At 45.2% G+C, this 26,483-nt stretch overlaps 1 protein-coding gene across 4 annotated transcripts in view; it reads left to right on the top strand.

The window, feature by feature from the left end:
- Positions 1-260: 260 nt before the first annotated feature.
- CERS4 (ceramide synthase 4) overlaps positions 261-26,483 on the top strand; it is a 46,415-nt gene continuing 20,192 nt past the window's right edge. Inside the window, exons 1-2 of one of the 4 annotated variants that reach the window (XM_063160769.1) lie at positions 261-596; positions 21,960-22,133. In XM_063160769.1, coding sequence (XP_063016839.1) covers positions 21,961-22,133 — 173 coding nt within the window. In that variant the 5' untranslated portion in view covers positions 261-596; position 21,960. Of the gene's footprint in view, positions 597-5,186; positions 5,246-5,995; positions 6,018-15,162; positions 15,294-21,959; positions 22,134-26,483 lie in introns of those variants that run through there. The other 3 variants (XM_063160772.1, XM_063160773.1, XM_063160770.1) reach the window with 3 other exon arrangements.

Genomic DNA, 26,483 nt, shown 5'->3' with positions numbered 1-26,483 from the left:
CAGTGACGTGAGTCCTGTAGTCCTGACATTCACCCTCAAAATGGTGTTACAGGATGAAATCACAGCAGGTATGGGCAGAGCCAAGCACTACAGAAAGGGCACTGGATTGCTTGCTGAAGTTGCAGTGTCTAATATTAGCCACAGGTCGGATACTTTAGAAAGCCTTTCAAGAAGGACAGAGGTTGTGGGACAGCTTTCCTGCCTGTAATCCCCTGGAGCAGCACACTCAATAGCAGCTCTTTGAGGCTTGTAACCCAAATCCTGCCAGGCTGCGCAGAGAGCACAAATGGCTCTGGGATACTTAGGTCTGTACCTAAAATAGGAACAAAGCTGCTCCCATGTGCCTCCCCCCAGAGCTGGGGGAGGGCTCTCATGATATCTGAGAGTGCCCGTGCTGTCTGCATCTCTCCTCTTTCTGCTTCACTTACAAAGTTGTACCTTTCTCTCAAGATACTGAACTTTGGCACCAGGCAATAAGCCACCTTCTCCGCACACCCACGGGTGTAAGGATATCCAAGGACAACCAATTCAGGCTGATACATGGCAGGAAGAATGTGGCAGTAAGACAGTGCAGCAGCAGCCAGCAGCAGGAGCGGGTGAGTGAACTGCCACGAGCAGCGACGGGTGTGGGGTGTGGGACGTGCTGTCTCTGCACAGAGAATCTGAGGGCCCTCTGTGACCCTAAACATCAGGGTTCAGAGTCCAAATGACACCATAAGAGCAGACACCAGTGCCAGAACCTTGGAGTGGGGGTGCCAGCGGGAAAGAGAGTAAGTGGAGTTGTGTCAATGGGCATCACCTGTCACTGCAGGATTTAGGGCAGAGTTCAGGTAGCAAACAGCTGCTGAGAGACAGATAAGGGGGACCCAATTAAGCCCAAACAAAAATTTCTGCATGAGGCTTGAACAAATGAAGAAACTAAATGGCACAGAATTCAGGATTATCTAAGTGGGAAAAAGGAAAGTACATACACCAAAATACCAAGACAATGGTGTTAACAGGAAGCTGCATGTTAACTTCCTAGGCAATAGTATGATCAAAAGGAATGTCTTGAGAGGGTGTTGGCCCTCAAAGAGGAGCTGTTGTTCCAGAAAATTCATAGAAGACATTGCTTTTACAGGAATAGCCATTGGTAAATGGAAGGAGATCTAGAAGATTTTCATATTTTCCTAATCAAGAATGTTCTTTAAATCCCACCAGCCACTCTGCATTTCAGAGTTAACTAACATGGCAGAGACCCGTTCAAAGCACTCTGAGCACACTCTCTAGGAGAGTATGTAATTTATAAAGGTCCTGTTAGTGAGACTAAGCTCTTGCTGCTGTAGTGTGCAGGCTTCGATGGCATTCACAGATCCAGGCTCTGCACCACTGGCTCATACATTCCATTCCATTCCATTCCATTCCATTCCATTCCATTCCATTCCATTCCATTCCATTCCATTCCATTCCATTCCATTCCATTCCATCCCAGCTGTACATTGTTTTTTAATTGCTAGACTCCTTCTGCTTAAGTCATGTAAAACCCAACACCCCACTGGCCACAGCCAGTGCCAAAATGATGCCAGGTCTGGTACCATGAGCAAGCAGATGTGGAGGCACCCAGGTGGAGCTGGAATTCACAGCCTCTACAGAAGGAATCACCAGCAGACTTGGAACAGAGATACCTGCTTTCTGTGAAGACACTGGGGATTTATTTTAATGACCTGGCTTAGATGATGACTTAAAGACTTTAGGACTCCTCAGACTGTTAGTGTTAGGAGTGTTGGCATGAGTAATGTCACTGATTCAGAACATGAGCATTTCTAGAGAGGAGGTTTGGTGCAGTTAATCATGGTTGGGTTCCTCTTGAGAAGCATCAGTGATGTGTCAGCCATAGTATCTACCCCCTGACACCCTCATTGCCTGACCATAAACATATGCCTCATCATGATCTACAGGAAAGTCAGTTTCTGAGTTTGTCTGCTAGTGATAATTCTTTCAAAACTCCCACCTTACCCTCCTCTGACAAAAAAGCCATAAAGTGATAATAGAAAGGCATGTTCAAAAGGATAGTCCTGTCAGCAACAGCATCTTATCAAATTTCAGGTGTAAATAACTGCACGTTCTGGAACCTGTGCAGTTCCAGTTAGACACTGTCTCACAGCATCTTCTCTCAAGCCCTGGGGAATTGCATTATCTCCTGAAGACAAGCCTCCCCCTTTCTTCATAAACAGGATCTATTTCAGGAGTAGATGAACCAATTCCATGAAAATGCTGTGTCCTGGTCTTGAGTTATAATGGCTTTGGGATCCTCACTAGGATGGAGAGGTGCATGAATAAGACAGTAGGATGAAGTGTTATGAGAGACACAACTCAAGAGTGACTTAAATGCAAGAATCCACACAAGGTGAGGTTGTTGCAGCTGGACCAGTAAGGCTGCAATGGGCAGCAGCTCTGCCCAGATCAGTGCCATAGCAGGCACAAGCATTCGCTCACCACTGCCAGACCTGAGCACATCCAGCTCTGGGGGCACCAGTGCTCAACTGCATTTGGAGTTTCATAGAATTACAGAATGGCTTGGATTGGAAAGGACCTTTAAGTCCATCTCATTCCCACCTCTGCCATGGGGCAGGGACACCTTCCACTATCCCAGGTTGCTCCAAGTCCCATCCAGCCTGGCCTTGGACACTTCCAGGGAAGCCACAGCTTTCCTGGGTAAAGTTTGCCAGGCCTCACCATCCTCACAGGGAAGATTTTTTCCCAGTATCCCATCTAAGCCTACCCTCTGGAAGTGGGAAGCCATGCCCCCTTGTCCTGTCCCTCCACTCCCCCTTGTCCTTCCTCCTTGCCCAAAGTCCTCCCCAAGCTCCCTTGGAGCCCCTTAAGGGAGTAAAAGGGGCTCTGAGGTCTCCCTAGAGCCTTCTCCAGCCTGAAATAATTGTGCTTACCTCAGGTCCTGCTGACTGGGAGGAACTTCATTTTCCCACTCAAGGGTGCTGTTCCCATTGGCAAAGGCCACCCTTCTGCTTTTCCAGTGCCCAGCATCCCAGAGCTGACAGACAAAATGGCCATCAGGCTTGCTCAGAGCTTCATTTGGACTCACTGAACAGGGTTTCAGAGGGTAACATTCTCGTGGACTCTAACTAGAAGACTTGTTTGACCTCTGAACACATTATCATCCTGTTCATAGTGGGCATCTGCTGGATAAATGATTACATTTTTATAAACCTGTGTATACTCATAAATATATTGTCATACAAATACTAACCCAGCAGGGGTTCAGCAGTCCATATTCTGAAATGATAAGTGATTTTGAAGTACCTCATATCCTAATTGTTTCATGAAGTATTGAACAAACCTGATAGGGAGGAGACTGGGTGCCCATCTTTGTCCTTCAGTCTCCTTTGGATGTCTCAAGGTACAGATCCCAAAAAACCTGGTATCTTTCATGGCTTGAAGGCAGCACTCTGCAGAGGGATTGAGTAGCAGTATTCAGCACTTGTAATTCTAGACTCACCATGATTTATGATTATGGACTGCTGAGGCATGCAGGGTTAGCACTTCTGAGCAGGGCTCTGCTCTGAGCTGCTTTGCTGTTGTGCTGCTGTGGCTCTGCGTGCTGGGGACCCTCTGGTGAGGACATAGATGGATCCTCCTGAGTGGGAGGACTTGGATCACACTTCTGTAACTAAAAGAGTCAAAGCGAACGCAAGGGAAATGAAAGGCAAACAACACCTGAGCACCTTCCTTTGCTCCAGGGGTCTTAGATGGTTTTGTTCCACCTATTGCACACACTGAAACAAGTAGACTTTTGCTCGTGGAAAGCCCAATCCCAATCCTTTGGAAGTCAGTGGGAGTTTTCGTCAGTGGGCTTCAGATCAGCCCCAGAAAAACTGGCTCTATAAATATGGTGATCGCAGATCAAGCACTGCTTTAAGATGGTTTCAGTGATGCCACACAAGTACTGGATGACCACCTGCTTGTAGGTGTACAGGTGTCCCCTGGGGCTCTGAGATGGCCAGAGTTTCCTGACAGGATTGTAAAACCAGGCCCCCAGTACTTTGTGCAACTGTGTTCTCTGATATGCTGTGGCAACCTGGCTACTGTAACCGAGACTGTTTACAAGGCATCCCTTTGCCAGCAGCTGGACTGTGCATTGCCTAGTGAGAATGGAGCAGGTGGACTCAAATGGGTAAGCGAGAAAACTATCAGCAAGTCACTGTGTTTGTTTTAAAATTGTTCACATTTCTGTCTGCAAAGGTATTTATAACCATGCTCATCATAACCGTGCTGACTACAGCTTTAGAAAAGTCTGGCAAGAATAAGCTGATGGACAGCATTTCAGTGAGACAAGGGAACAGCCTTAAGTGCTCCAAGAATGCATTATAGCACAGGAACAGCAAACAGGATCTGTGCTCCCAAGGCTCGAGAGCAAGAATGACGGAGTGGAATTTTTTTTGGCCTGCGTAACACAGGACAGAATAGATCATCTCAAGGGGCTTTTTTTTTCCGGCCTTAAAATCTATCCAGCTGTACTGCACTGATTCCAAAGCCGTGGTCCACAGAAGGAGCACTTTCTCGCTGTTTCGACTGAAATACTATGCATTACTTTAACCCCTCTTTTCCGTGTAAAGAGCGGCTGCAATTTCGCTGAAGGAGCCTCGGGTCCCCCGCGCCGAGACCTCCCCGCTCGGCCGCCCTGAGCCGGGAGCGGAGCGGAGCAGAGCGGGGCAGCACCGGGAGCGGAGCAGCGCGGAGAGAGGCAGTGCCGAGAGAGGGGCAGTGCCGGGAGCGCCGCGGAGCAGAGAGGGGCAGTGCCGAGAGCGGAGTAGAGCGGGCAGCACCGGGAGCGGAGCGGAGCGGAGAGCGGCCGTGCCGGGAGCAGAGAGGGGCAGCGCCGGTCGCGGGGCCGTGCCGGGAGCGGAGCGGAGCAGAGAGCGGCAGAGCGGGCAGCACCGGGAGCGGAGCGGGGCAGCGCCGGTCGCGGGGCAGCACCGGGAGCGGAGCGGGGCAGCACCGGGAGCGGAGCGGAGCGGAGAGGGGCAGAGCGGGGCAGCACCGGGAGCGGAGCGGAGCAGAGAGCGGCAGAGCGGGCAGCACCGGGAGCGGAGCGGAGCAGCGCCGGTCGCGGGGCAGCACCGGGAGCGGAGCGGGGCAGCACCGGGAGCGGAGCGGGGCAGTGCCGGGCCCCGCGGGGCAGTGCCGGGCCCGCCGCCGGCCGCTCGGCCCGGGCGCGCAGGGGCCGCCGGCGGGGCCCGGGCCGGAGGTGAGCGGGTGAACGCGGGTGAGAACGGGCGAGGGCCGGGGGAGCCGCGGGGCTGCGGGGCCGGGAGCGCTCAGAGCCCGCGACGAGCACGGGAGCGTCGCTTTTACCCCTGAACTGAGGAAGATTTTCTTGCTAGCAGTGAAAACTGTTCTCAGAGAAAAGGACGGCAAAGCTGGGCAGGAGGCTGAGATGTTTCGTTTGTGATTTGAATTGGTTTTAGAAAGATTTGTGTAATGAGCAAAATTCAAGTAGGATAACGAGAAAAAACAAAAAAAAAACCAAAAAAAAAACAAACCAAAAAACAACCAAGCAAACCAACCCTAATTTTAGACTGGAGTTGCCGAAAACTTCAAATCAGATACTTGACAGCAAATTCCACTTCTGGAATCGTTTAAAGCCTGACCAGCTTGTAGGTTTTAGGAGGTAATGGCAATGAGATAAGAGTAAAGTCAGGTGTCAGGGTATGAGGTGAGTGTTTCTAGAGCAGACCGGTGTTAGTTTGCAGTCTGACAGCTGAATTTTAGCTCACCAGATTGGAAAATGCATCTTTATTGATATCAGTTTATCATCATTTAAAGGTAATTCCTTCTTTTGAAAATGTAATATGGAGTTTTGTGAGATAAGTTTTGCCAAAGTCAGATGGAAGATGTGTGTGAGAGGACGCACGTGCTGAAGTTTGTCCTCAGAAGGAATCTACCTCTCCTTCAGCCAACAGTGAGAACTGGGGTGAGGTGTGTGACTCGGCTGCTGACTGATGAATCTACAAGCTCAGGTTTGTCAAGATAGCCATGAGGTTTGAAAATGCAGAGGAATTTTTTCTGTATTTCTGTTTAAAAGAAAAAAAAAAGGATAAAACTTTTTTTTTTACCTGGGAGTTGTACACTGACAGATAAGACTGTGAGATGCCCATGTTCAGAGCAGCAAAGAAGCTGCCAAAATGGAAAAATGCAGCCAAAAGAGCTTTTTACTGAGAATCAAAGCTGCTGAGGCTTATTAGCTGTTAAAATCTGTTGAAATTTGCATATAATATTAATTTTCTTAATCTAATCCCCATCTAATGTCAGAGCTATATTAAGGAGATAAAGCAGAGTAGAGACTTCACAGCTTGACAACTGCTTCCAGACAGGAAGGAGGGTAAACACCTACAATGAAAAATCATTATTGTCCTTTTCTTTTGTTATAGTCTACCAAAATCCACAGAAACGGCTTTGTTTTGCTGTCACACCAGTAACTACAAGAGACTTGGCTCCTCTGTTCACATGTGGCAAAGATCAGATTCATGCTGCCAACCTTTCATGTTGGGCTGAAGGATTTCAGCTTTAATCAAAATGAAAATCTCGTCTGAGTTGGTGTCCTTTTCCCATGTTGTTGGACAGTGTCTGGGAAGCCCCTGAATTGCCAAATGAGACACAAGTGGTGTTTGAGGATATCTCAGCTCTCTGCTCTTGCTTCCCAACCTGCCTGAACTCCAAAGGCTCGCGGTTGTGTACTCGTGCAGGCATCCTCACAGGCTTCCAAGTTCAGTTTCCTGGCATCTGCCTTTCTGTTGAAATAGAGTTAAAGAAGGCTTCTTTTTAAAGCTTCTCCTCGTGATGGAGCTTTTTCCTTCACTTCCTGAGGTCACCAGACTGATGGAGCGCATTTCCAGTGGGTTTTTAAACACCACTTACAGTTTCTGATGTCCTTTTGAACGCAGAACTTAAATGATGTCTGATCTGAAGGACAGCATGAGCTCTGGAAAGTCAGTATCTTGACAACATCCAATCTTTTATAAACCTGGCAGTGTCCAGTAAACACAAAAATAACTAATTCAGGCATTCCTGCAATTTATATTTTTTCTAACAGGCAGGTAATGAGAATCCTTGATCATATTCATGAGCCCAAGAAGGCTCAGGAAAGTCAATTGCTTTCTCTTCTTTGAGATACATAACAAGAAAATTGATTCTGTTTTTCTAAATTGTATTTTTGTTTTAGCTCTAGCTTTTATAAAACCCTAGACTCTTCCCTGCAGAGCTCTTTGGGGGAAGTTGCTTTCAGGCTCACAGAGTTATCCAAATTTTTCTTTTCTGACATGTTTATGGCAGAGAACAATACTTTGCAGGGCAGGGAAGGAAGTGAAAGTCTTTGTAGATCACTTATTTTAGCATTATTCTAGGAAGTGGCTTATGTGGGCTCAATATACAGAAGTCAAACTGCAGAGCTGCTAATTCTGCTTGTGAAAAGTGATTGTGGTAAAGGAGTGTTTAGTCAATACAGCTACAGATGACAAGGCTCCGGCCATCTGGGTGCATGCCTGTTGCAGAATGAGCTATTTGTTGGGGATGAGTTATTTGTTGGGTGCAGGGAAAACTCGGACACTCAATATGAGATCAGCAAGCTCCGTTTATTGAAGAGAGCATCAGACACTTATACAGCTCATGAATATTCTGTAATTTACACTGTCCATTGGCCACACCACAACATCAGCTCTTCCCCATTCCTTAGGGGTTACATCTCTCTTTTCTCATGTCTCTTTCACTATTTGTTATCATACTACAGCTAGGTCTAAAGACACGCTATCTTGCAAGTGCAAGGCTTAGAATTAGCTACAACCTTATACTTTTCTAATTCTTAGCTACTCTCCCAACACACACCTGAGCTTGGTCTCCTTTTCTTCCAAGGCAGTTCCAAGGTACAAGTCCATGGGACTTCTCTTTTTGGAGAGCACTCTGCACAGCACTGGTACACGAGCTGGGTTTGTGAGCAGTGCTTGTAGCAGATGGAGGCACATCACAGCTGAGCTGCAGCAGCTGGGTTCTCACCTGCCAAGGTCAGGATGATTTGTCCAGACTTTGGAAGCAGTGGTTGTAAATGAAAGATCCCTCAGCAAATCTTTGGATCCTAATTCATAGCAAATTTCTCTGCAAGAGGGTAAAATGCAGCTAGAATATTATTGTACACTACTTTTTCAGGTCTAAGATGAGTAGGGAATCATTCTTTAAGCTTGTTACTCACTCCTGAGAGAAATAGGAGAAAAATACAGGCATGGTGTTAGGTGTGATATGATCCAGAGGGTCCCTCAGTTGTGTATGTGCACCCAGAAATTGCTTGGGGGTGCATCTGTCACATATTTAGGCTTAATTTTCTGGTGGGTTTTTTTGTGTGTGTGTGTTTTGGGTTTTTTGTTTGTTTGGTTTTTTTTTTTTTATTTTTAGTTTGTCTTTTTCTTTTTGTTGTTGTTGTTGGTTTTTGTTTGGTTTGGTTTTTTTGGTTTTTTAGGTTCCTTTTGCAAAGGTCAGTAAGGACTCGATGATATGAATGCTGATATTTCCAGGTGTGATGTAGCAGATGGGTGTTTGGAGCTCAGCAGAGGTGCAGTTTCATTGGCTTGAGCTGCATTCCTGTAGAGAGAGGTGCCACCTTTGCCAGGTCCAGGCCACTTCCCATTTCCCCTTACACCTTGCATTGAGCTGCACAAATGATTTTGAAGCCGGGAGGTGAATTGCACTGAGGAACTGGCGCGGGGTAAAATCACCCCCAAGTGATAAGAACAGAAAAAGTTTGGTTTAAACCCAAATCTTTTCCTCAAGCTGGTTCTCTGTGAAGCCTCACAAATGCTGTGCTGAGCGTGGTGGGTGGTGCAGTGGTGTGGGAGGGCTGGCCAGGTCCAGGCTTTGATGGCTCTGTGGGTTTACACTGGCTCTCAGTTGTGAGGAGCCTCTCTCAGCAGGGGCATCTTCGTGCTGGAAAGAGCAGCAGTTTCATTTTAAGGACTGAAGTGGATCTCTCCACCCACTGATACGATCTTAAAGGAAGCACATCTGTTTCTTTTCCCACTGTGGTCCTCCAGTCTCAGGCTTTGTTCAGGTGAAAACAAACTTAGAAGAAAGGAGATTGTAGAACATGAAAGAGCTGACATGCACAAGTCAGAACAAATAGTCCATCTTGATTTCCTCTACTGTAGGGTGTAAGTAACATGCACTTGTTCTTTGAAATGCTGAGTCATTATATCACAGCATTTTCTGAAAAATCACATTTGTTTAATACATTTAGGCTCATTGGATATATCCAGACATTACTATGACATAACAAGTCCACACTAAAATCCAGTGGGGGTGCAGCTGAACTGACGGGCATGCAGTTTTGAGCTGACTCCATTTTAGCTGTGAATTTAGAGCCTGCTGATAAGAACAAAAGTGCCATGAGATTTCTGGAGTCAGAATTGTTGATTGTGCTCTGTGTTTTATATCCTGCTTGTATTTCTAATGTCTGTTCCAGGTTTCTTCCTGTGGGAGAAAAGCCACGCTTTTATGTAAAGGAAAAGGAGAAGTTAAAAGGCTTACTTAAAAATAGGTTGCTCTTGAGGAAGCCGAAATCTTGTAATTATTTCTTACTAGTAAAATTAATTATCCTCGTTGCAGTTAACATTGAGATATTGAACACTTGAGTGGCATCTGTTGCCGGTGTAGAGTTTGCACGTTTCCAGCACTGTTTCCTTGCAATGCCACACACTGCAGGTTCCGGTCAAAGCTGGAGCTCAGGGAGCCCCTAGACCTGGAGTGCACCTGAGAGGAGCTGTAGGGGAACCTCTGCCAGGAGCGTGGGCACCCCTGGAATGCCCAGTGCAGGTTCTGGCTCTGGAGGAGTTCCAGGAGCTGCTGCCAGCCCAGGCTGCCATGGAGGGCTGAGGATGCCAAGTGTTGTTCTGCACTGGATGCACCCTGGCCACCACAGCTCCTGTCCCTGGGCCTGCTTTGGGGTGACTCAGTGCTCCTGCTCCCACACACTGACCTGGCCGTGGGGCGCTTCTCACCTTAACTGAGTGTCTGCAAGTCTCTTCTGTGTCCTTAGCCACCCTCCTCATTCAAACAAAGGTTTGCATTTTATTGTGGGTCTCTGCTATATGCATGTATTCACCTTTAGTGTATCTCTATAGAAGGTTTCATATATAATTCTACTGGCATTCTATAGAAAGTTCTTCTTAAGTAAAAAGAAAAAAAAGTCATCATTTTCCCAGTTTTGAAAGTCCACTTAAGGCTGTTCTGTTGGGGGTTGTTTTTATAGTGTATGCCTCAGCAGGTTTGTCCAGAATTAAACAGCAATGTCAAGAACCCGGTGCATGTTCCCCACTCCTTTTCCAATATGCATTAAGTTTTAATTTAATCCAGGAGTTTTATTTGGAAAAATAAGAAATACGTTCAAAGAGGACTGCAGCAACTCCATAAACTTTGAGACTGATTCACCTTTTACCGAAACTGGTTTTGATCAGAGCTAGTGTCTTTGTTTTAAAAGTAAGTTCCAAAAATAAAGAAATTCTTAAAATACTTTCCTTTCTGAGGTTGCTGCGCTGGTAGTCACAGGTTATGGCATATGCCTTCCAACCCAACAAATGCCAAGGCTTTGATTCAAAACAGATAAGGAAAAATAAATTGTGAAAGAGGTAAGCTACAGGCTGTGTTCACATTATTTTGTTTGCAATGAGCAGTGTTATTTTTATCCCTGAGGTACTATAAGAGCTTTTGGGAACAACAGCTTCCCTGTTGTTCATCTGTCTGTCTTCATACATATTTGAAAGATCCTTCTGCAGGGTTTGAAAGATGAATTGTCAGAGTTTGTGTTTAATGTTTTCAAAGAAAAGATCAGAGGAATTCTTCTGTTTAGAGAGGATATTGAATTAAAAGCATGAAAGCAGAATTCCCCAAATAATCACTTCCGTATGACTTTTTTTTGTAAAGTTACTTGTGGTGAACTGAAGCAAGGAGAAAGTGACCCTCGGTATCAGCATTTTAAAAATAAACCCTTAGCTCAGGCAGCGTGAGTCAGGGCTGTGCCCGTGCAGCAGGAGGTGTTGGTGATGTGCTGGGGGATGGATGCAGCAGGAGATGCAGCTGGTGGGATGAGGGATGGAGGCAGCACTGGTGGGATGGGAGATGGATGCAGCAGGAGGTGTTGGTGATGTGCTGGGGGATGGATGCAGCAGGAGGTGCTGCTGGTGGGATGAGGGATGGAGGCAGCAGGAGGTGCTGCTGGTGGGATGAGGGATGGAGGCAGCAGGAGGTGCTGCTGGTGGGATGGGAGATGGAGGCAGCAGGAGATGCTGCTGGTGGGATGGGAGATGGATGCAGCAGGAGGTGCTGCTGGTGGGATGGGAGATGGAGGCAGCACTGGTGGGATGGGAGATGGATGCAGCAGGAGGTGTTGGTGATGTGCTGGGGGATGGATGCAGCAGGAGGTGCTGCTGGTGGGATGAGGGATGGATGCAGCTGCCCGGGGCTGGCACCCTGTGCTTGGGGCCGGGCTCTTCACCCTCTGCAGCCACCAGGGTGCCGGCTCGGGCAGGGCAGCCAGCTGTGGTGAGGTGAATCAGTGTCTGTTCTGCAGAGGAATTGGAGGAAAAAATGGGGTGTCCGAGTTCTCTCTCAGATCCTTCAGCAAGCACAGGGCTCCTCAGCAGAGCAGGAGGAGCAGGCCAGCTTGAGGAGGGACGGTGTCCTCCGAAGACCAAGAGGACCCCCAGGGCTGAGCAATCCCAATGAGCCCTGTCTGTGTGCAGCGGGATCACTCATTGAAAGGATCCCACTGCATGTGTGGTTATACCATCCCATAATGCCAGAATTACTAGATAAATAGCACAGTTGTGGCAGCCGTCAAATCTTGACAATGAATACACCGTCCTACAGTGATTTGTTTATGTAATAGATAAAGCTCCATTGGAGGCAGGTTCTCTTCGTGTTAGGCACCTTCCAGCAAAGAAAAGAGCCCAATTCCTATGGAAACAACTGGAGTTTTACATTGTGCTTTATAGGCTGCTCCTATCACAGAGCTTTTAAGTTATCTGTGCTAATGAAGAATAATTCATATTCACATTTGTTTTTCAATGAATATCATCATGTGATAGATTGCATTACTCATTAAGCAGTAATGCTTGTGAAAAGTGATTCTCAATGGTTTTAATCTTGGAGAAAGGCAAACCTTTCTATCAGTTGCTATCTCAATGTTTTTGGCATATTTTGCTTTTGCAGTAATGTTGGGAATGTAGATGTTCTCAGATAAGGTTTTACGTTTTGTGTTTTGAAATGAAAAATCATGAAAGCATGTACTAGTTTTACGGGTAGGAGTATAATTTAAAAGAATCTTAATTTTAGCGTAATTAATTTTTTTCCCTAAGCTTTGGAACAGGCTGGGGAGTTTGCAAGAACAAATACCTGGGAAACTGATGGAACTGTTGATACTGAAATTTAAAGACAGCTCATAGAAAGTAATTAAAGCCTGTGTGTTTCCTGCGTGAGGGAGGAGAGCGAGGGTTGTGTGAAAAGTCATTTACTGTGTGTGTAGGTGTACTGCATTGCAATACAGGATGCCTCCCTCAGCTTCATGCAACAGATTAATCCCAAGTGATAGGTAAGCACTTTTCTAATCTATGTTGGCATTAAAGATGATCCAATTCCTCTTTGCTGTTTGATCTTTGCGAGGCCTGTGGCAGAGGTTGCCCAGATCGGTCCCTGAGGCCTCCTTGTTTAACACAGCAGGTTCTCTTGTTTTGACCCAGCATTGGCTGTTCAGGAGTTCAGCGCTCAGGGGGATGCTCAGAGGTGCTGGGATGAGGAATTAGAAAACTTGAGTGGGGAAATGGCCTGGCTGGAGGAGAAAGAGAGACAAGAGTGCTTGATTCACTGTAGGGCTTGACTGTATGGATTAGGAGCAATGGTGACACTTTGGGCCGCAGGGAAGTAGGAATTGCAGGTGAAATAATGGACGAAGAGCTTCTGAGGGCTGACAGACTGTGGGACCTGGGGTGTGGCTGAAGACAAAAGGACAGGAAAGGAGGAGCTGTCCTGGAAGGGACCTGAGGGGCTTGCCAAGGGGGATTCTTAGAGGTGAGGAGAGGGCCATGACAGCAGTACGATTATTTAGGAATGTTTATGCTTCAAAAGGGCTGGAGAGCCAGGTAATGCATTGGAGAAGCATTGCACTGTCACATGAGCTCATAAGAGGCTTTATTGAGTGCTGTGTTGGTATTTTAATGTGATTCAAGTATGGCTTGGAAACTTGAACCTACTACCTGCTTTTTGTTATTCTCAATTTTAAAGTTAAAATTAAACTTTTTAAGGCTTGGTATATGTTTGTTGAGTAATAATCAGTAATAATCAGTATGTTTGTTGAGTAATAATCGGTTGAGTGATTGCAGCTGTTAGTAGAAACAGTGTCAGGAGTGTGTATTGTCATGAATTATCTGGACAAGTATTTTTTGCTTCTCCAGCATCTGAACATCTATGCACATAAACTGGGTGGTAAGGCCAGAACTTGCCTTTGAAAGAGTTTCTCACAATGTGATTCCTTTTTGTGCCTTTCTCTTCCAAAATCTGCCAAAAGGCTTCTATTTGTGCATGAACTGCTTGTTGGTGCAATCTTTGTGGATAAATAGCATTTCTGTTTAAAGGCTTTTTGACAGTTTTTACTGTCTCTTAATTCAGATTGAAGGACATGATCTCATTAAGATTGCCTGACTCTTTCTTTGGTACTGATAAATTTAGAGAGAGAAAGAACAGGTGAGCAGTTCTAGGAGAAGTAATCTCCCTCTTGATTCTTTGAGTGATCGTCCAACCTGACTTCTTAGCTCACTGTGGCCTGAGGCCAATAACTTGATTTTCTTCCTCAGTTCTATCAAGTGATGTCACACAGTGACGGCTGTTTTTGCAGTGAGACTGGAGGAAATAGTAGATGTCAGGAGAAGGAGTGAAGGAAAAAATGCAAAGAAATTGATAAGTAGCTCATTTGGGGTTTATAAGTACCTCCTTCTTGTATTTTACATTTGCACTCTTGAGAAACCCACATAGGGACTGTGTGTTTTGTGGAGATGTTGTAGCTGGTGCTGTGACACCAGTGGTGTCTGATGTTCTCACTGAGCCATGATATGGTCTGTAGCTTCCTGCACAGACCAACAGCCAGCATGCAGCCTCCTGTGGTTTTTCGCTGATTTTTGTTTGGTTTGTTTTTGTTTGTTTGTACAGTTAATGTTCAGTAGCAGAACATTGTTCCCAAGTGTCAGGGCAACAAGGTTTTTGTTACCCCACTCTGTCCTTGGAAGGCGTGTTACTTCATGTTAGCATGTAATAGGAATGTTGCTGCATTTAATAATTCAGCCGTGAACTAGGTACTGGCCAAACAGCAAAAGTCTTCAGCTTTTGTCTCTTGCTTTTACCCTGATAATTGAATACAGCACTTTGTTTTTCAGTCTAGTTTGATGAGTGCTGCAGTTCAGCCTAGGTTTTTTGCTGCATTAGTAGGGAAATATCTCCAGGTTCTTGGAGGAAAGATATGGTAGAAACAGCTGTGGTATTTCAAAATTTGAATCTACCTTCTTGGGTTTTTCTTAAGTTTCAGGAGAGGAGATTTGTGCTGCTTCAGGGATCTGCTTGGCAGGAGCTCATGGGAGACCCTCCTGGCAGGTAAAGGTGCTGATCTTCCAGGACAGCCAGATCCAAGCGCACATAGTCCATTGCAACGTGCAAGGGGACAAACAAACGTGGTAGGAGCAAAGGAGCACGGGCATGGAGCTGTTGTTTGAGCTCAAACACACGCAGGAAGCATCAGGAGGGTGGGAGAGGTATGAATGGCCAAGGGCAGTATAGAAATGTTGCCTGGGGAAAGAAGGATGCAGGGAGGAAAGCTCAGCTGGAGTGAGGGGTGTGAAGAGCACCCAGAGCAGCTTCTGAAAGTACATTGGTAGCAAGAGAGAGGCTAAGAAAAATTCGGACACACTGCTCTGACCGCCTTCTGACCAAAGACATGGTGAAGCCAGAGGTATCTGGGGCCTTTTCTGGCCTTGTTTTAGCTGAATAAATTAATGCTTGTTTTTCACTGTGCAAAAGCAGGAAGCTGTACTCGTTCCCCTCAGCGAGGGATGGCTGAATGAGGAGAGCTGTCTGATTTGCATTCTGACGTGGTGAGTGACATCAGCTGAGCCCTTCTTGCTGTGGGTGATACCTGCAGGCTGCTCAGAGCCAGCACTCACAGCACAGCAGCCCAGCAGGGACGGAGCTGGCGAGTGGAGCACAAGGTATGCGAGGTTAGTATGTCATTTATGCTGGGTGAGGAAGATGTTCTCTGCAGATCTAGGTAAGCAAGTTTGTCTATTGTGGAACTTTTATTTGCAGTTTCACATGTTTAATTGGGCATTTTAGGGGTTTTCTGCAACAGAGCTCTCCCAAGAGATGGAAATTTTGGCCTTTGAACAGAGCAGCATGTGACTTGGAAAGTGAATTTATTCTTGTGTAAACAGCGGACATGAAATAATTTGGTAGGAAACGTCAGCTGGTAGATCTAAGTGAGGAGAACATCCAAAAGCTAGGAAGTTGAGGGTAACTGGACATTGGTGGAGAAACAAGACTGCGCAAATAATTTTATATTTTCAATTATTTTCCAAAAAAGAGGATATGGAGAACAGAGTCTGGGTGAGGAGGGTGAGCCTGGAGAACATAGTGTTGGTGATTACAAAGGTGAGGAGGTTGTGGTTTCATTTCTCTTGCTTCTGGTCACACACACAAGTTCAAACATCTTATTTGATTCAAAAACAAACAACTACAGAAGCTGTAGTTGTAGGGAAAAGGGTGTGTAGAGTCACAAGAGAAAGAGATAAGAAGGCTGAGGAACTAGAGAAATAAAGCAGAATTATCTGCAGGTAAAAAGAGATTAATGACAAAACCTGTACATGTGGTTGGAGATTCTGCGTCAGTTATGGCCAGAGCAAGCAGGCTTGTAAAAATCTGCAAAAGAAGCTCAAAGAAATGGAGGCGTAGAGGGTGCTGGGTTCCATAGGAATGTTACTTTGACAGGGTGAGGAAACATGCTTGGAGAGCTAAGGCCAATAAGTAGTTCATGGACTGGAACTATATGGAAAGGTTTAAATATCTTTTCATTACCATGGGAGGACCTTCTTAGGCATTTTTCTTAATTGATAAATTTCAGTTGAGTCCCTTGGACACTGTCCATCCATAGTTAAATTTACATTATAAGAAAAGCCTTTAAATGGTGAAGAACCAAGAGAAACATAGTCAAAAAAGGGATCTCGGGCAGGGGAAGTGTTGTTTTGAGTAAGGCCATATCTGAAAGCAGATATGACTCCAGGATGGCTAACAGAGATGAGGAAATGGAAATGAACATATCAAAACTGAAGTGAAATTTGAAAAGCTTAATGCATTCCCTTCAGGCAGGTGACTCTAACTAACTAATCTCCATCTCAGTGTGCTGAAAGTAATGCTACATGTAACTAAAAATTTTGGAGCAAAGATTTTTTTTATCCATAAATTTTACAAAGTCTTTAGTGATTTTTTATCTATAAATTTTACCAATATATGATATATATTAGAAGATATATTTGATATATATTAGAAGAAATGTAGAAAAGATTTTACCAGAAAAAAAAAGAAAAAAAGAAGCAAAAATCATCCTAGAACTATAATACTATAAAACCAGTATTGTGATCATTAGTGTGAAAGTTTAAAACAAGAAAAATCCTTGGAGATGGAGATTAAGATATTAAATATAATTTGGGTGTTCAAAAGATAGCCTGTGCTATGTTAGTCAGAGCTTTGTTTGATAAAATTATTTATTTCTGCCTAAAAGAGACATGGTAATTTTCATTTCTAAACTAATATCTTCTCTTAGGTTGCTCTAACAAGTAGTTTTCGTTGAAGACATCAGGATTATGGGAAGTATCAAACAAGAAACTGCCTAGAAAAGCTATCGGGAGGGAATTTACTCATGGAGTTCTTGGCTAATTGATTTCTTAGCAAAATGAGTTAAAGGTTCAAATGCATAATAGGCAATGGAAACTCAAATTTAGGCAATATGGACCAGAGTAGGGCAGGAACACAATGGCTCCAAATTCCAGTTTGAAATAACAGGAACCTTTAGAACTATACGGAGGACTTTGTTTCTCAACCCCAGTTTCTCGGGAAGATAGGACAAGCCTCTCCATTTTGGTCTCCAGCACATCAAGATTGAGGAGGCTTTTTTGGTTTTCTTTAGCCTCAACCCCATGGAAAAATAAAGCAGCTTGACTCGAGAAGCAGGGTAACTGCATCCTTGCGGTGGCTTCCCCCGTGGCAGTGCTGTGCTGCAGGGGATATTTGCATCCTGGGAAAACTGGCCCTACCAGGAAGGCTCTGCGGGAATCCCTGAGCTGCTCCGGCAGCCAGGCCATTCACGTGGGGCTGCAATTAAACTAATAAGACTTGGCTGACCTAAATGGCTTGGCCCAGAGCCCCGGCAGGGATGTTTGTACCTTTGGCATGGCTCACCCACAAACCTGTGTAATCCACCTGCAGACAATGGCCCATGCCTGCTGTAATTGAGCACTCAAAGGCCTCTGCAGCCAGTTCTTTCCAAGACGTGTAAGCTGTTTCTCTTTGTTTCGTCTCCACCCTTATCTGCTATAGTCACACATGTAAATTTATATGAATATTTGTGTACCTATATATTAATGTTTTGCTTGGGAATGGAGTCTGTAAGTGAAGCAAGAGAGTAACTCTTTGAAGATGTAAGCAACAGTTACCATTGCCTGGGTAAACCTGCTTAGCCATTTTACCTGTGAGCCGAGCAGTAACCTCCTTAGCTGGGTGTCCTGCTTCTTCTCAAGCAGTTCTGCTTCAAAAGCGAAACCAAGCACAAGCCTGGCCCTGCAGGGCTCAGTGCAGTGGTGTTCTGTGGCTCAGGGTGGGGAGCCCTGCTGCGCTGCTCTGCTGCAGGCGCTGCAGATGCAGCAGTTCCTGCTCTCCTGGGAGCAGCCCAGCCAGCCCAACAGCAGAGACCTTTGCAATGCTGAGGATTCAGATGAAACCACTATGTTCACAAAAACCAAAAAAGCAATCAACACCAGGAAAGGCAAGATTCGATAAAGTAAATAGAGTGGATGAGGCCACTGGGCAGCAGAGTCCAGCTGCTTCAAGACCTTCTGGCTGTGTCACCTCAAAGGATCTCAGTGAATTCCCCTTTTCCAGTCTCCTCTTGGTGCACTCTGGGCTCAGGAAGTGCTGAAGGCTTGTCCTCCCTTACCCAACGGTGTAGCTGTGGTACTTCTCTGGTTTTGATTTCATCCTTACATGTACCTTTCTACAACCAACCTAAAGCTGTTCTTTCAGCATTTACTATTTTGTTGGTTGTTTGTGAAGTCCTTATGTTGATCTGTCCTGTGTTTCCCAGTGCTGTTTATCTCTGCTCTTGCTGAGCTCTGTGTGAGGGGGTGTCTTCTCTGTCAGACCTGTGTTCAGAGCTGAAGGGCTTGGTTCTGCATGTTCAAAAGCTACACTGCAGGATAGGTGCTGTGTGAGTGCAGGATAGGTGCTGTGTGAAGTGTAAAGAACTGAGAAAGAATGGGCCCACTCACACTTTTCTGTGGGTGCTCAAAGGGCCTTTTAGACACACCATTGTCTTCAGCTTTCCAGCAGCCTTGACTTGAGAATTTGACCTGTATAAATTGCAAAAAATATATGTGTTGCTTCATGTAGTACCCTGTTCGGTATTTTTGGGTTTTTTTGTATTTTTTGCTCTGTATTTTCTGCAATGTGTAAAGACTGCAGCAAAGATGAAGAAATATTCCATGAGGGTGATCCTGCCTATCTGTGTTTTGCACATGAGAGTCAATTAGGTACTGGCTATTTGCTTCCTTAGCACACTGAATCTATATATCCCCCCCTAAGCAAATTGGACATCTATTTTATATTCTCCCACAGAGTTCAGCTGCTGTTCTCTACCAGGTGTGGTTTTGTGTTGCTGCCAGATATAGACAGTTCTGGAGGGAGAATGTGGGAATGTGTAGCTGCAAAGCTGGCTGTGAAGGCAGCATTCCTCAGCATGCCTTCTGTCTGCACAGTGGGAAAACCTACAGAAGAAATGGGTTTTGAAGAGCTGAGCCAAGGAGGAAGTGTAATTTTCCCCTGGAGTTCTCCTAGGTATTCCTAATGCTTTTCCCAACTGGAGCTCAGATTTTTTAACAGCTGAGAAAGTTTACCAACATTTTGAGGTTGGTATGTTCGATGCCTGTAAAGTTCTTTGCAATTCAGACACCTCACTGGTTATCTGGCTCTCCAGGCTGGTGTCCAGTGCTGAAGTGCACAAATTGTTTTGGTGTGGTGTCACCATGCTCCGTGGTGACAGGATGTTGAATTCATCGCAGGCTAAGCCCATATACAGTTTGCTTCTACACAAACACGTTTTTCTCTAAAAAAATGCAAACTTTTATGGAGAAACCTGGGTTCACACAGTCTGTAGGAAGTTTGGGGACATCCTGAATAAATGGTTCCCAAGGCCTGGGAGTTCAGCAGAGCCACCCTGTCCCATGGCACAGGGCTGTGTCACCCCGAGGAGCTGCAGCGTGTGTACTGAGCAGTCTGCAAAGCTTTTTCTGGCAGGTGTGGATGTGAGCTTCAGCCAGCCCTGTCACCAGGAGCCATCACCAACCCCCATGGTCCAGCTGCTTTTGCTGGAGCACTAAAGGGAAAGGAAGCTGTCCCAAGGGATCCACAGCCCTGCCAGAGGAACGGGGTTGGTAGCAAATGTTCCCACCTCCAAACAGCCTCGGTGGGGACAGGCCCTGAGAGCTGCAGACACTCGAGATTTGGCAGGCAATTAAAAAACTGCTGCATCCTGCTTGTCAGGCTCTTAAAACAGGATTTGAAGGCTCTATAAACCCTCTGTATCTCCATTTAGTGGAGATGTGCCAGCGGTTTTTGTCCAGGTATTGTCTGGAAGAAGAGCTAGAAGAAGAAGTGGAGAGCAGCCTGGAAGTGGTGTCAAAACTGCAGTTTCGAGAGGCCCAGGAGCTACACCAGGAAGAAAATACTGTTGATTATTGTCAAACTGAACTCTAGTAAAAACCTGGATGTTCTTTTCAGTGCTAGTGAAGCCATACGTCCACTTCTTTTCGTTGCAGTTCTTCAGTATGTCAGGTTTTTGATTTTTAGGAAGATTTTTATGCTGTGGGTTTTACTATGAAAAGCTGAAATCAGGCAGTGCACAGTGGAGGAGAAGAATGCATTTTTCATAAGATGGTTTTCCTTTTTCTTTGGGGAAAAAGGGAAATGTTTTCCTCCTTTCTATATAAGATATATAAATTCTATATATTATATATATTTTTCTATAAGTGATTAGAAAGTTTGCATCCACTTACTATCAATTACACATGTATTTTTAACCAGCTTTGTCCTCAAACCAAATTGGATGTGCATGTGCCAGGAGAAATGAGTCAAATCTGAAGAAATAGCATCCTCTCCTTCCCTGTTGTAGTCAGATCAAAAGAAACATTGAGGGGAATAGTAAAGTCCAAATCAAGGAACGATGTCACATTTCCTTCCAGTGCCTGAAGGGGGCCCACAAGAAAGATGGAGAGATACTTTTTACAAGGGCTTGGAGGGACTGGACATGGAGGAATGCCTTCAAACTGAGAGACAGTAGATCTAGATGGGATATGGGGCAGGAATTGTTCCCTGGCAGGGTGGGCAGGCCCTGGCACAGGGTGCCCAGAGCAGCTGGGGCTGCCCCTGGATCCCTGGCAGTGCCCAAGGTCAGGCTGGGCAGGGCTGGGAGCAGCCTGGGACAGTGGGAGGTGTCCCTGCCATGGCAGGGGTGGGATGAAATTCAAGGTCCTATCTAACCCAATCCATTCTATGACTCCATGGCTGTGATTCAGAAAATATCCCTCAGATACCAAAATTGTAGAATGAGTTTAACAGAGAAATTGCATCAGAATTAAAGATATCTTCAAAATAAAATGACTGATTAATTTTTGATTTGATAGACAGTTCTTGCAGAAAATAGGCCAGGCCTTGGGACTGTGCTTGAAGAGAAGCTTTATAATACTTGGCCAGACACTTAAATTGTATGCTTTTTCCCTAGTTTCCTAAGGTGGCATTTCCTGTGCACTGTCCTGATTATCTTGAGGGGCATTTCATTCACATCTCCTTCTTCTGTGCTTACACAGAGTTTGTTTGACTTCAGAGCTTGTGTTTGGGATGTTGGTTGTTACCAGCTAAGAATGAACAATGTGTATTGGAGGGTGGTGCAGCTCATATTTCTGTATGAGGTAGAGTTATCTAGAAACAGTGTTTGTGTGTTGAATTGTCACATCAACATTCTGCTGTCCGTTTTGCTGCTAAATTCACTGATCATGTATGTAGATTCTACATTCAAGCATAGTCTTTAAAATTACATTAAGAACACAGCACAAAATCTGCCTAGCACAAAAATTCTTACCTGAAGTACCTTCCTTAATAATTCAAAGCAAAAAGATGATTTCTTTTCTTTTACAAGGCAAAGTCTCAGAATAATAATGCACACACACACACACACACACACACAATGGAATTACAATCTGTAAATAGAATCAAATAAATGCAAAACATCAAAAACTGAAAAATAAGGATACATACATAAAAAGTAGAGCAGACTTCCCACATCCCCACAATACCACACTGTAGAGAGGAATCCTGAACGGAGAAGTTTGGCACTAATACTCTGTTGAATTCTGAGGCGCTTTTCTCCATTTTACCCGTTTTGGTTCGGTGCCAGGAGTCAGCATTTCCCAAGCACACAATCAGGATCTGTGAACAGGTTATCAGTTCTTTGGGCAGTCCCACAGCCAGATGCCACCTCAGCAAGGGTGTAATCCTTGCTTGGCTTGTGCTGACAGGTTTCCTGTGTGCAGGGCTCACTCAATTGCGGTCTCTCCTCCTTCCAGGATGGCTCGCTCTCTGTATGAGTGGCTGTGGCAGCACGAGTTCTGGCTGCCCCCAGGAATCACCTGGGAGGACATGCAAGAGTCTGAAGACACGCATTACCCTCAGCCTCGTGATCTCCTGCTCAGCATCCCTTTTGCTTTAATCTTGGTAGTCGTTCGGTGTGCCTTTGAAAGGTAAGTTATTTAATACTGTTCGTGGTTTCTTAGGTACAATGGGAGCAGTTTGGGTCCAAAAGTTGGCTTTATTGTCTGTGCCAGTGCATGACTGAAGAGATCCCCGGAGACTCCGTGTCACTGTGTGCTGGCATTTTTCAGCCCCTTCCTTTCAGCCCTGTGCACTGGCTAAAGAAGTGTGCTGAATGTAGAGCACAAACCCTGTCCTTAGGGTCTGTTTGCAAGCACTGTGACTTTGTACACATTAAACAGATCAGTGCAGGTCAGGCTTATGTGTGTGTTTTGCTGGTTTGTGTGTGTTGCATGTCACTTGCTGTTTCTGGGTTGAGTGTGGCAGAAATCATGTTAGCACTCCATCATGCAGTGAGGTCTCCTTTACCCTGGGTGATGGGGATCTGGAGTGTTGCACTGCCAGACACACCTGAGCAAGGTGTGCTCTCCTCTGCACGGACAGATGTTTGCAGCTGCTGCCTCTGACCTGAAGCTGCTACAGACCCTTCAGTGCTGGGCTGCCAGGATTCCTGCTCCTCTCATCCTGCTACCAAATCTGCTTGTGGGGCTGCTTTTTGCAGACTCTGTGATATCATCCTCCAGTGCTGGCACAAGAAGTTACTCTGACTCAAGAATCTTTCTGGCCAGAACCATTTGAATGTTTTTCACATTACACTTCAGCGCAGAAAATTTGGGCCTTATGACAAAAGTATGGCAAGAAATCCTGCAGGTGTCACTAGCTCTGAGCTTAATCATTAAAGTCCTGAACTGGTGCCATTGCTTCATGCAGTTTGGTGAGTAGTTAATGTGGTTGGTGACACATGATTTGCTGGTGGAAAACAGATTTACTACAGCATTAACTGTTGATAAGACTGCAGAGCAAGTCCCCTTCGTGATTTTGAATACACTTTAAAGTGGTTTTCAGTATATTCAAAACACAGTATTCTTAGTAGCTGTCTGAAGAGGTAATAATTTGAAATCTTCAGTGGTTTTAAGTTTAGAAAGAGGGGAAAATGACAATTTAAAAAACCGTTTTATCATTCTCTTTTGAAAAGTGGGTGCACAACAAAATGGATATGGACTTTTCTGTAGACTAGAAGGATGTTTCTTCTGCAGATTCTCTGTGACACAAGGGTAGCTTGGAAAAACGTATAGAAGTTGAAATGATTCAGAGCTCTCCTATAAGAATGCTTTTAGCTAAAAATACTGGCTGTGAGTTGGGGTATTTTATTAAAACTAAATGTGTGAATAATTACTGAAATAATCATTTTAGGATGATACAAGATTGGAATTAAAATATCTTCTTTGTAAACAATATGTTCAGTGTGCATTCCGTAAATTCCATGGATTTTGTCCTTCACTTTCCTGGGTACAGGGCATCTTGGTTACCTCTATTGCTGTGGAAACCAAGGTGCTCTAGGTAGCCATTAAAATACAAGTGACTCACATTTCTTTCCTGCTGGTGCAGAGACCTGGCTGGATTCCTGCTCCTGCTGGTGGGTGACACAGATGTGCTTCTGGTGTGGAGCTGGAAATGGGGAATGGAAATTGGAATGCCACCAATGCCACCGGTGGCACTTTATGGCTCCCCATGCAAGGCATGGCCAGGATGGAGGAGCCCAGCTCTTCCCTGTGGTGGCTCCTGACAGGACGTGAAGCAGTGGGCACAAGCAGAAATGCAGGATGCTCCATCTGCACACACAGAAACTCTGCTCTTACTGTGACAGTGGTCAAACATTGGAACAGCTTCCCCAGAGAGGGAAGGAGTCTGCACGGGCAGAGATCCACAACACCCAGAGATCCACAACACCCAGAGATCCACAACACACAGCCCAGGCAGCTGCAGGAGCAGGAGCAGCAGAGCTGGGCTGGGCCATCTCCAGAGCCCCTTCCAGCATCTCTGGTTCTGTGCTACTGCCACTCTGTCCCTTTATTTGCCTACCTCCTGCCACACCACTCCCAGTCAATCTAAATATCTTTTTCATCTGCTTTTAGATGCCGATGGCCAAGTAAAAAGATTTTTTCTTTCCCATCCAAGTGCTGCCTCAGCTGGGAGTGTTTCCGCAGGCCTGGTCCTACTCATTAATTTTAAAGCTGTTTTGATTCACAAACTTCATTAAATTAAAGCTGCATGTCACACCCTTGAAAAAGATAACATCACAAGCCCATTTTACAGGTCCAGGAAACCTGTAATCATAGCACTATTTTACCTATGCAAATTACAAGCCGGTGTTCTGAGCTGTATTCTTGTTTGTCCTAACTCTGCAGTAATTTATTTCAGCATGACTTTTTCTCATTCTGAATCATTACTGTTTCACATCCAGTTCATCCTGGAGAAGAAATCTTCCCCTGGGAAGGTGAGGTGTGAATCCAGCCCTCAGTTTCTCCATTGCCTTATCTGTATCTTTAAACAGTGGCACTGGCCCTGTTTAAAATAATTTACATCAAGTTTGAGAACTACAGAAGGAAATGTTTATTTCTCATTTTCTGTGTAGATAACCCTGACTGTATATCTTTGGACATCCAGTCTGCAGATTGAAATGAGTGACTGTATCTAGAGACAGGTTTGGGGTTAGTGGCTGTAGCTTGCCCTGTGGCAATTTATTCTACCTTCAGCCACCACCAGCTATTACCTGCAACTCTGCGTTGGGTGCCAAGTTTTTCTCTCTCTAGATGGTTCCTGGTGGTGTCTGCTTTGGGATTTCAGACATGTTATAATGTGATTCATGTGATTTAACTGTAAGAACTCCAGGTAAAAAATTAGAGGCAGGGGAAGTCTGGAGGATTTTCTGCAGTGTGCCATCATTGGCCACATCAGCCACTGTGCTGGGACCAATTGTTTCATCCTTTTTTTTAGGCATTAAACTTGTGAAAGGATGGATTTCCCTCTCCTTTGCACCAGCTGGCTGAACTGAGGCAAACTGAGCCAGCAGGGCCCGTCCCAGAGGCAGCGATGCTGGGGATGGGGTGGTGGCTTGGGAAGAGGAGCTGGGTGTGCCTGGCAGAGCTCAGGAGGTTGTGGGTGCAGCCCTGGGGGAGAAGAAACAGCTCACGGGTTGTGAAGCAACTCCCCTGCGAGCTGGTTTGTGCTGAGGAAGGTGGGAAACGGCGGATTCAGGGCTGGAGAGTAGAAATCCCATTGCTGCTGCAGTGCTGAGCCGTGCCACAGTACCGAGGCAGGAACTGGGGGAAGCAGTTAATGATGTCCTGAGAAAAGAGAGGACCTAGAACTTGGGAAGCTCCCCTGTTCCTTTAATGTTTCCAGATTGCACTTGTGAGTAGGAGATATGTCCTGCAACCATAACTTGGAGCTTGGTTTTACTTAGCAGAACTTTTCCCTGGGCGTAGTCCTGCAAGGATGTTGGCTACTCTGCTAGTTATGTAATGTTTAAGACCATTTCTGTAAAAATCAAGTTCTTGGAAAGCTATGATATTGAAGGAATATTGCAAAGTGTTTCTTGCCTGCATGGTTAGTAAAATGTGGTAACTAAAGTCCTTTGAGAAATAGTAAAGCCATTGAAAACCAGACTTTACATACAATTTTTGATTTGTCCGACTTTGGGCTTGTCCAGGAATTTTTGGGTGTTGAGCAATTGAAAGGAATTGTCAGAGAATTTGAATCCACACAGGTCCCAGATTTCACTAGAAGAGGATTTTAGTCAGAAATACTCGGTCTCTTTGTGGGAAGGTGGTGCCAGGATGTGAGCCATATTTGTACATTTAAAGAAATGGACACTCTTGATCAGCCTGGAACAGATACTTGAACTCAAAACCAGAAGAAGGAAAGGACACAAATTCTGAATATTTTATTTAGAAATGCATCTTTGTAAAGTTTATTTTGCATAGAGACTCTTGTTGTTGATCAGTAATAGGAAGGATCTGAAAACAATTTCGTGTTAAGGTTTTACAGGCAGGGCTTGGTGCAAGGATGAGGCAAAAGAACTGAAAATGGTCCTGAGTCAGTTTGGGCAGCAGCACTGTAGTGAATCCAGGCCTTGTATCAAATGGAGCAGTCAGTTTAACTGGTGTGAAACATTCTCCTGACAGCAGGAGAAGGCAGAGGCTACACCAGGAGCACAGCAATAGCCCTCTGCCAAAGGAAAGCAGGAGGCCAAAAGAGACTGTGCAGTTCAAAGAACAGAAGTTCAGATTGCTGCTGTCACTGGTTCTGCATTTCTTAGTACTTGAAGGTATTTGCAAGTGGCACCCTTATAAATAATATTTAAAAAACCCACCTCCAAAGTCAAATATTTCTTTTACCTCACACTAGCTCTGAAAGCCTCTGCAGAAGGAGTGGAGCCCACTTTTGAAAGGTGAGAGAGTAGCAGTTTAAGCCCATTCATGATAAATGCACTTAGT

The sequence above is a fragment of the Melospiza melodia genome, chromosome 7 (genome assembly GCF_035770615.1).
Source record: "Melospiza melodia melodia isolate bMelMel2 chromosome 7, bMelMel2.pri, whole genome shotgun sequence".
NCBI lineage: Eukaryota > Metazoa > Chordata > Aves > Passeriformes > Passerellidae > Melospiza > Melospiza melodia.
Note: the sequence above shows the minus strand (reverse complement) of the source record. Positions and strands in the feature narration are given on the sequence as shown.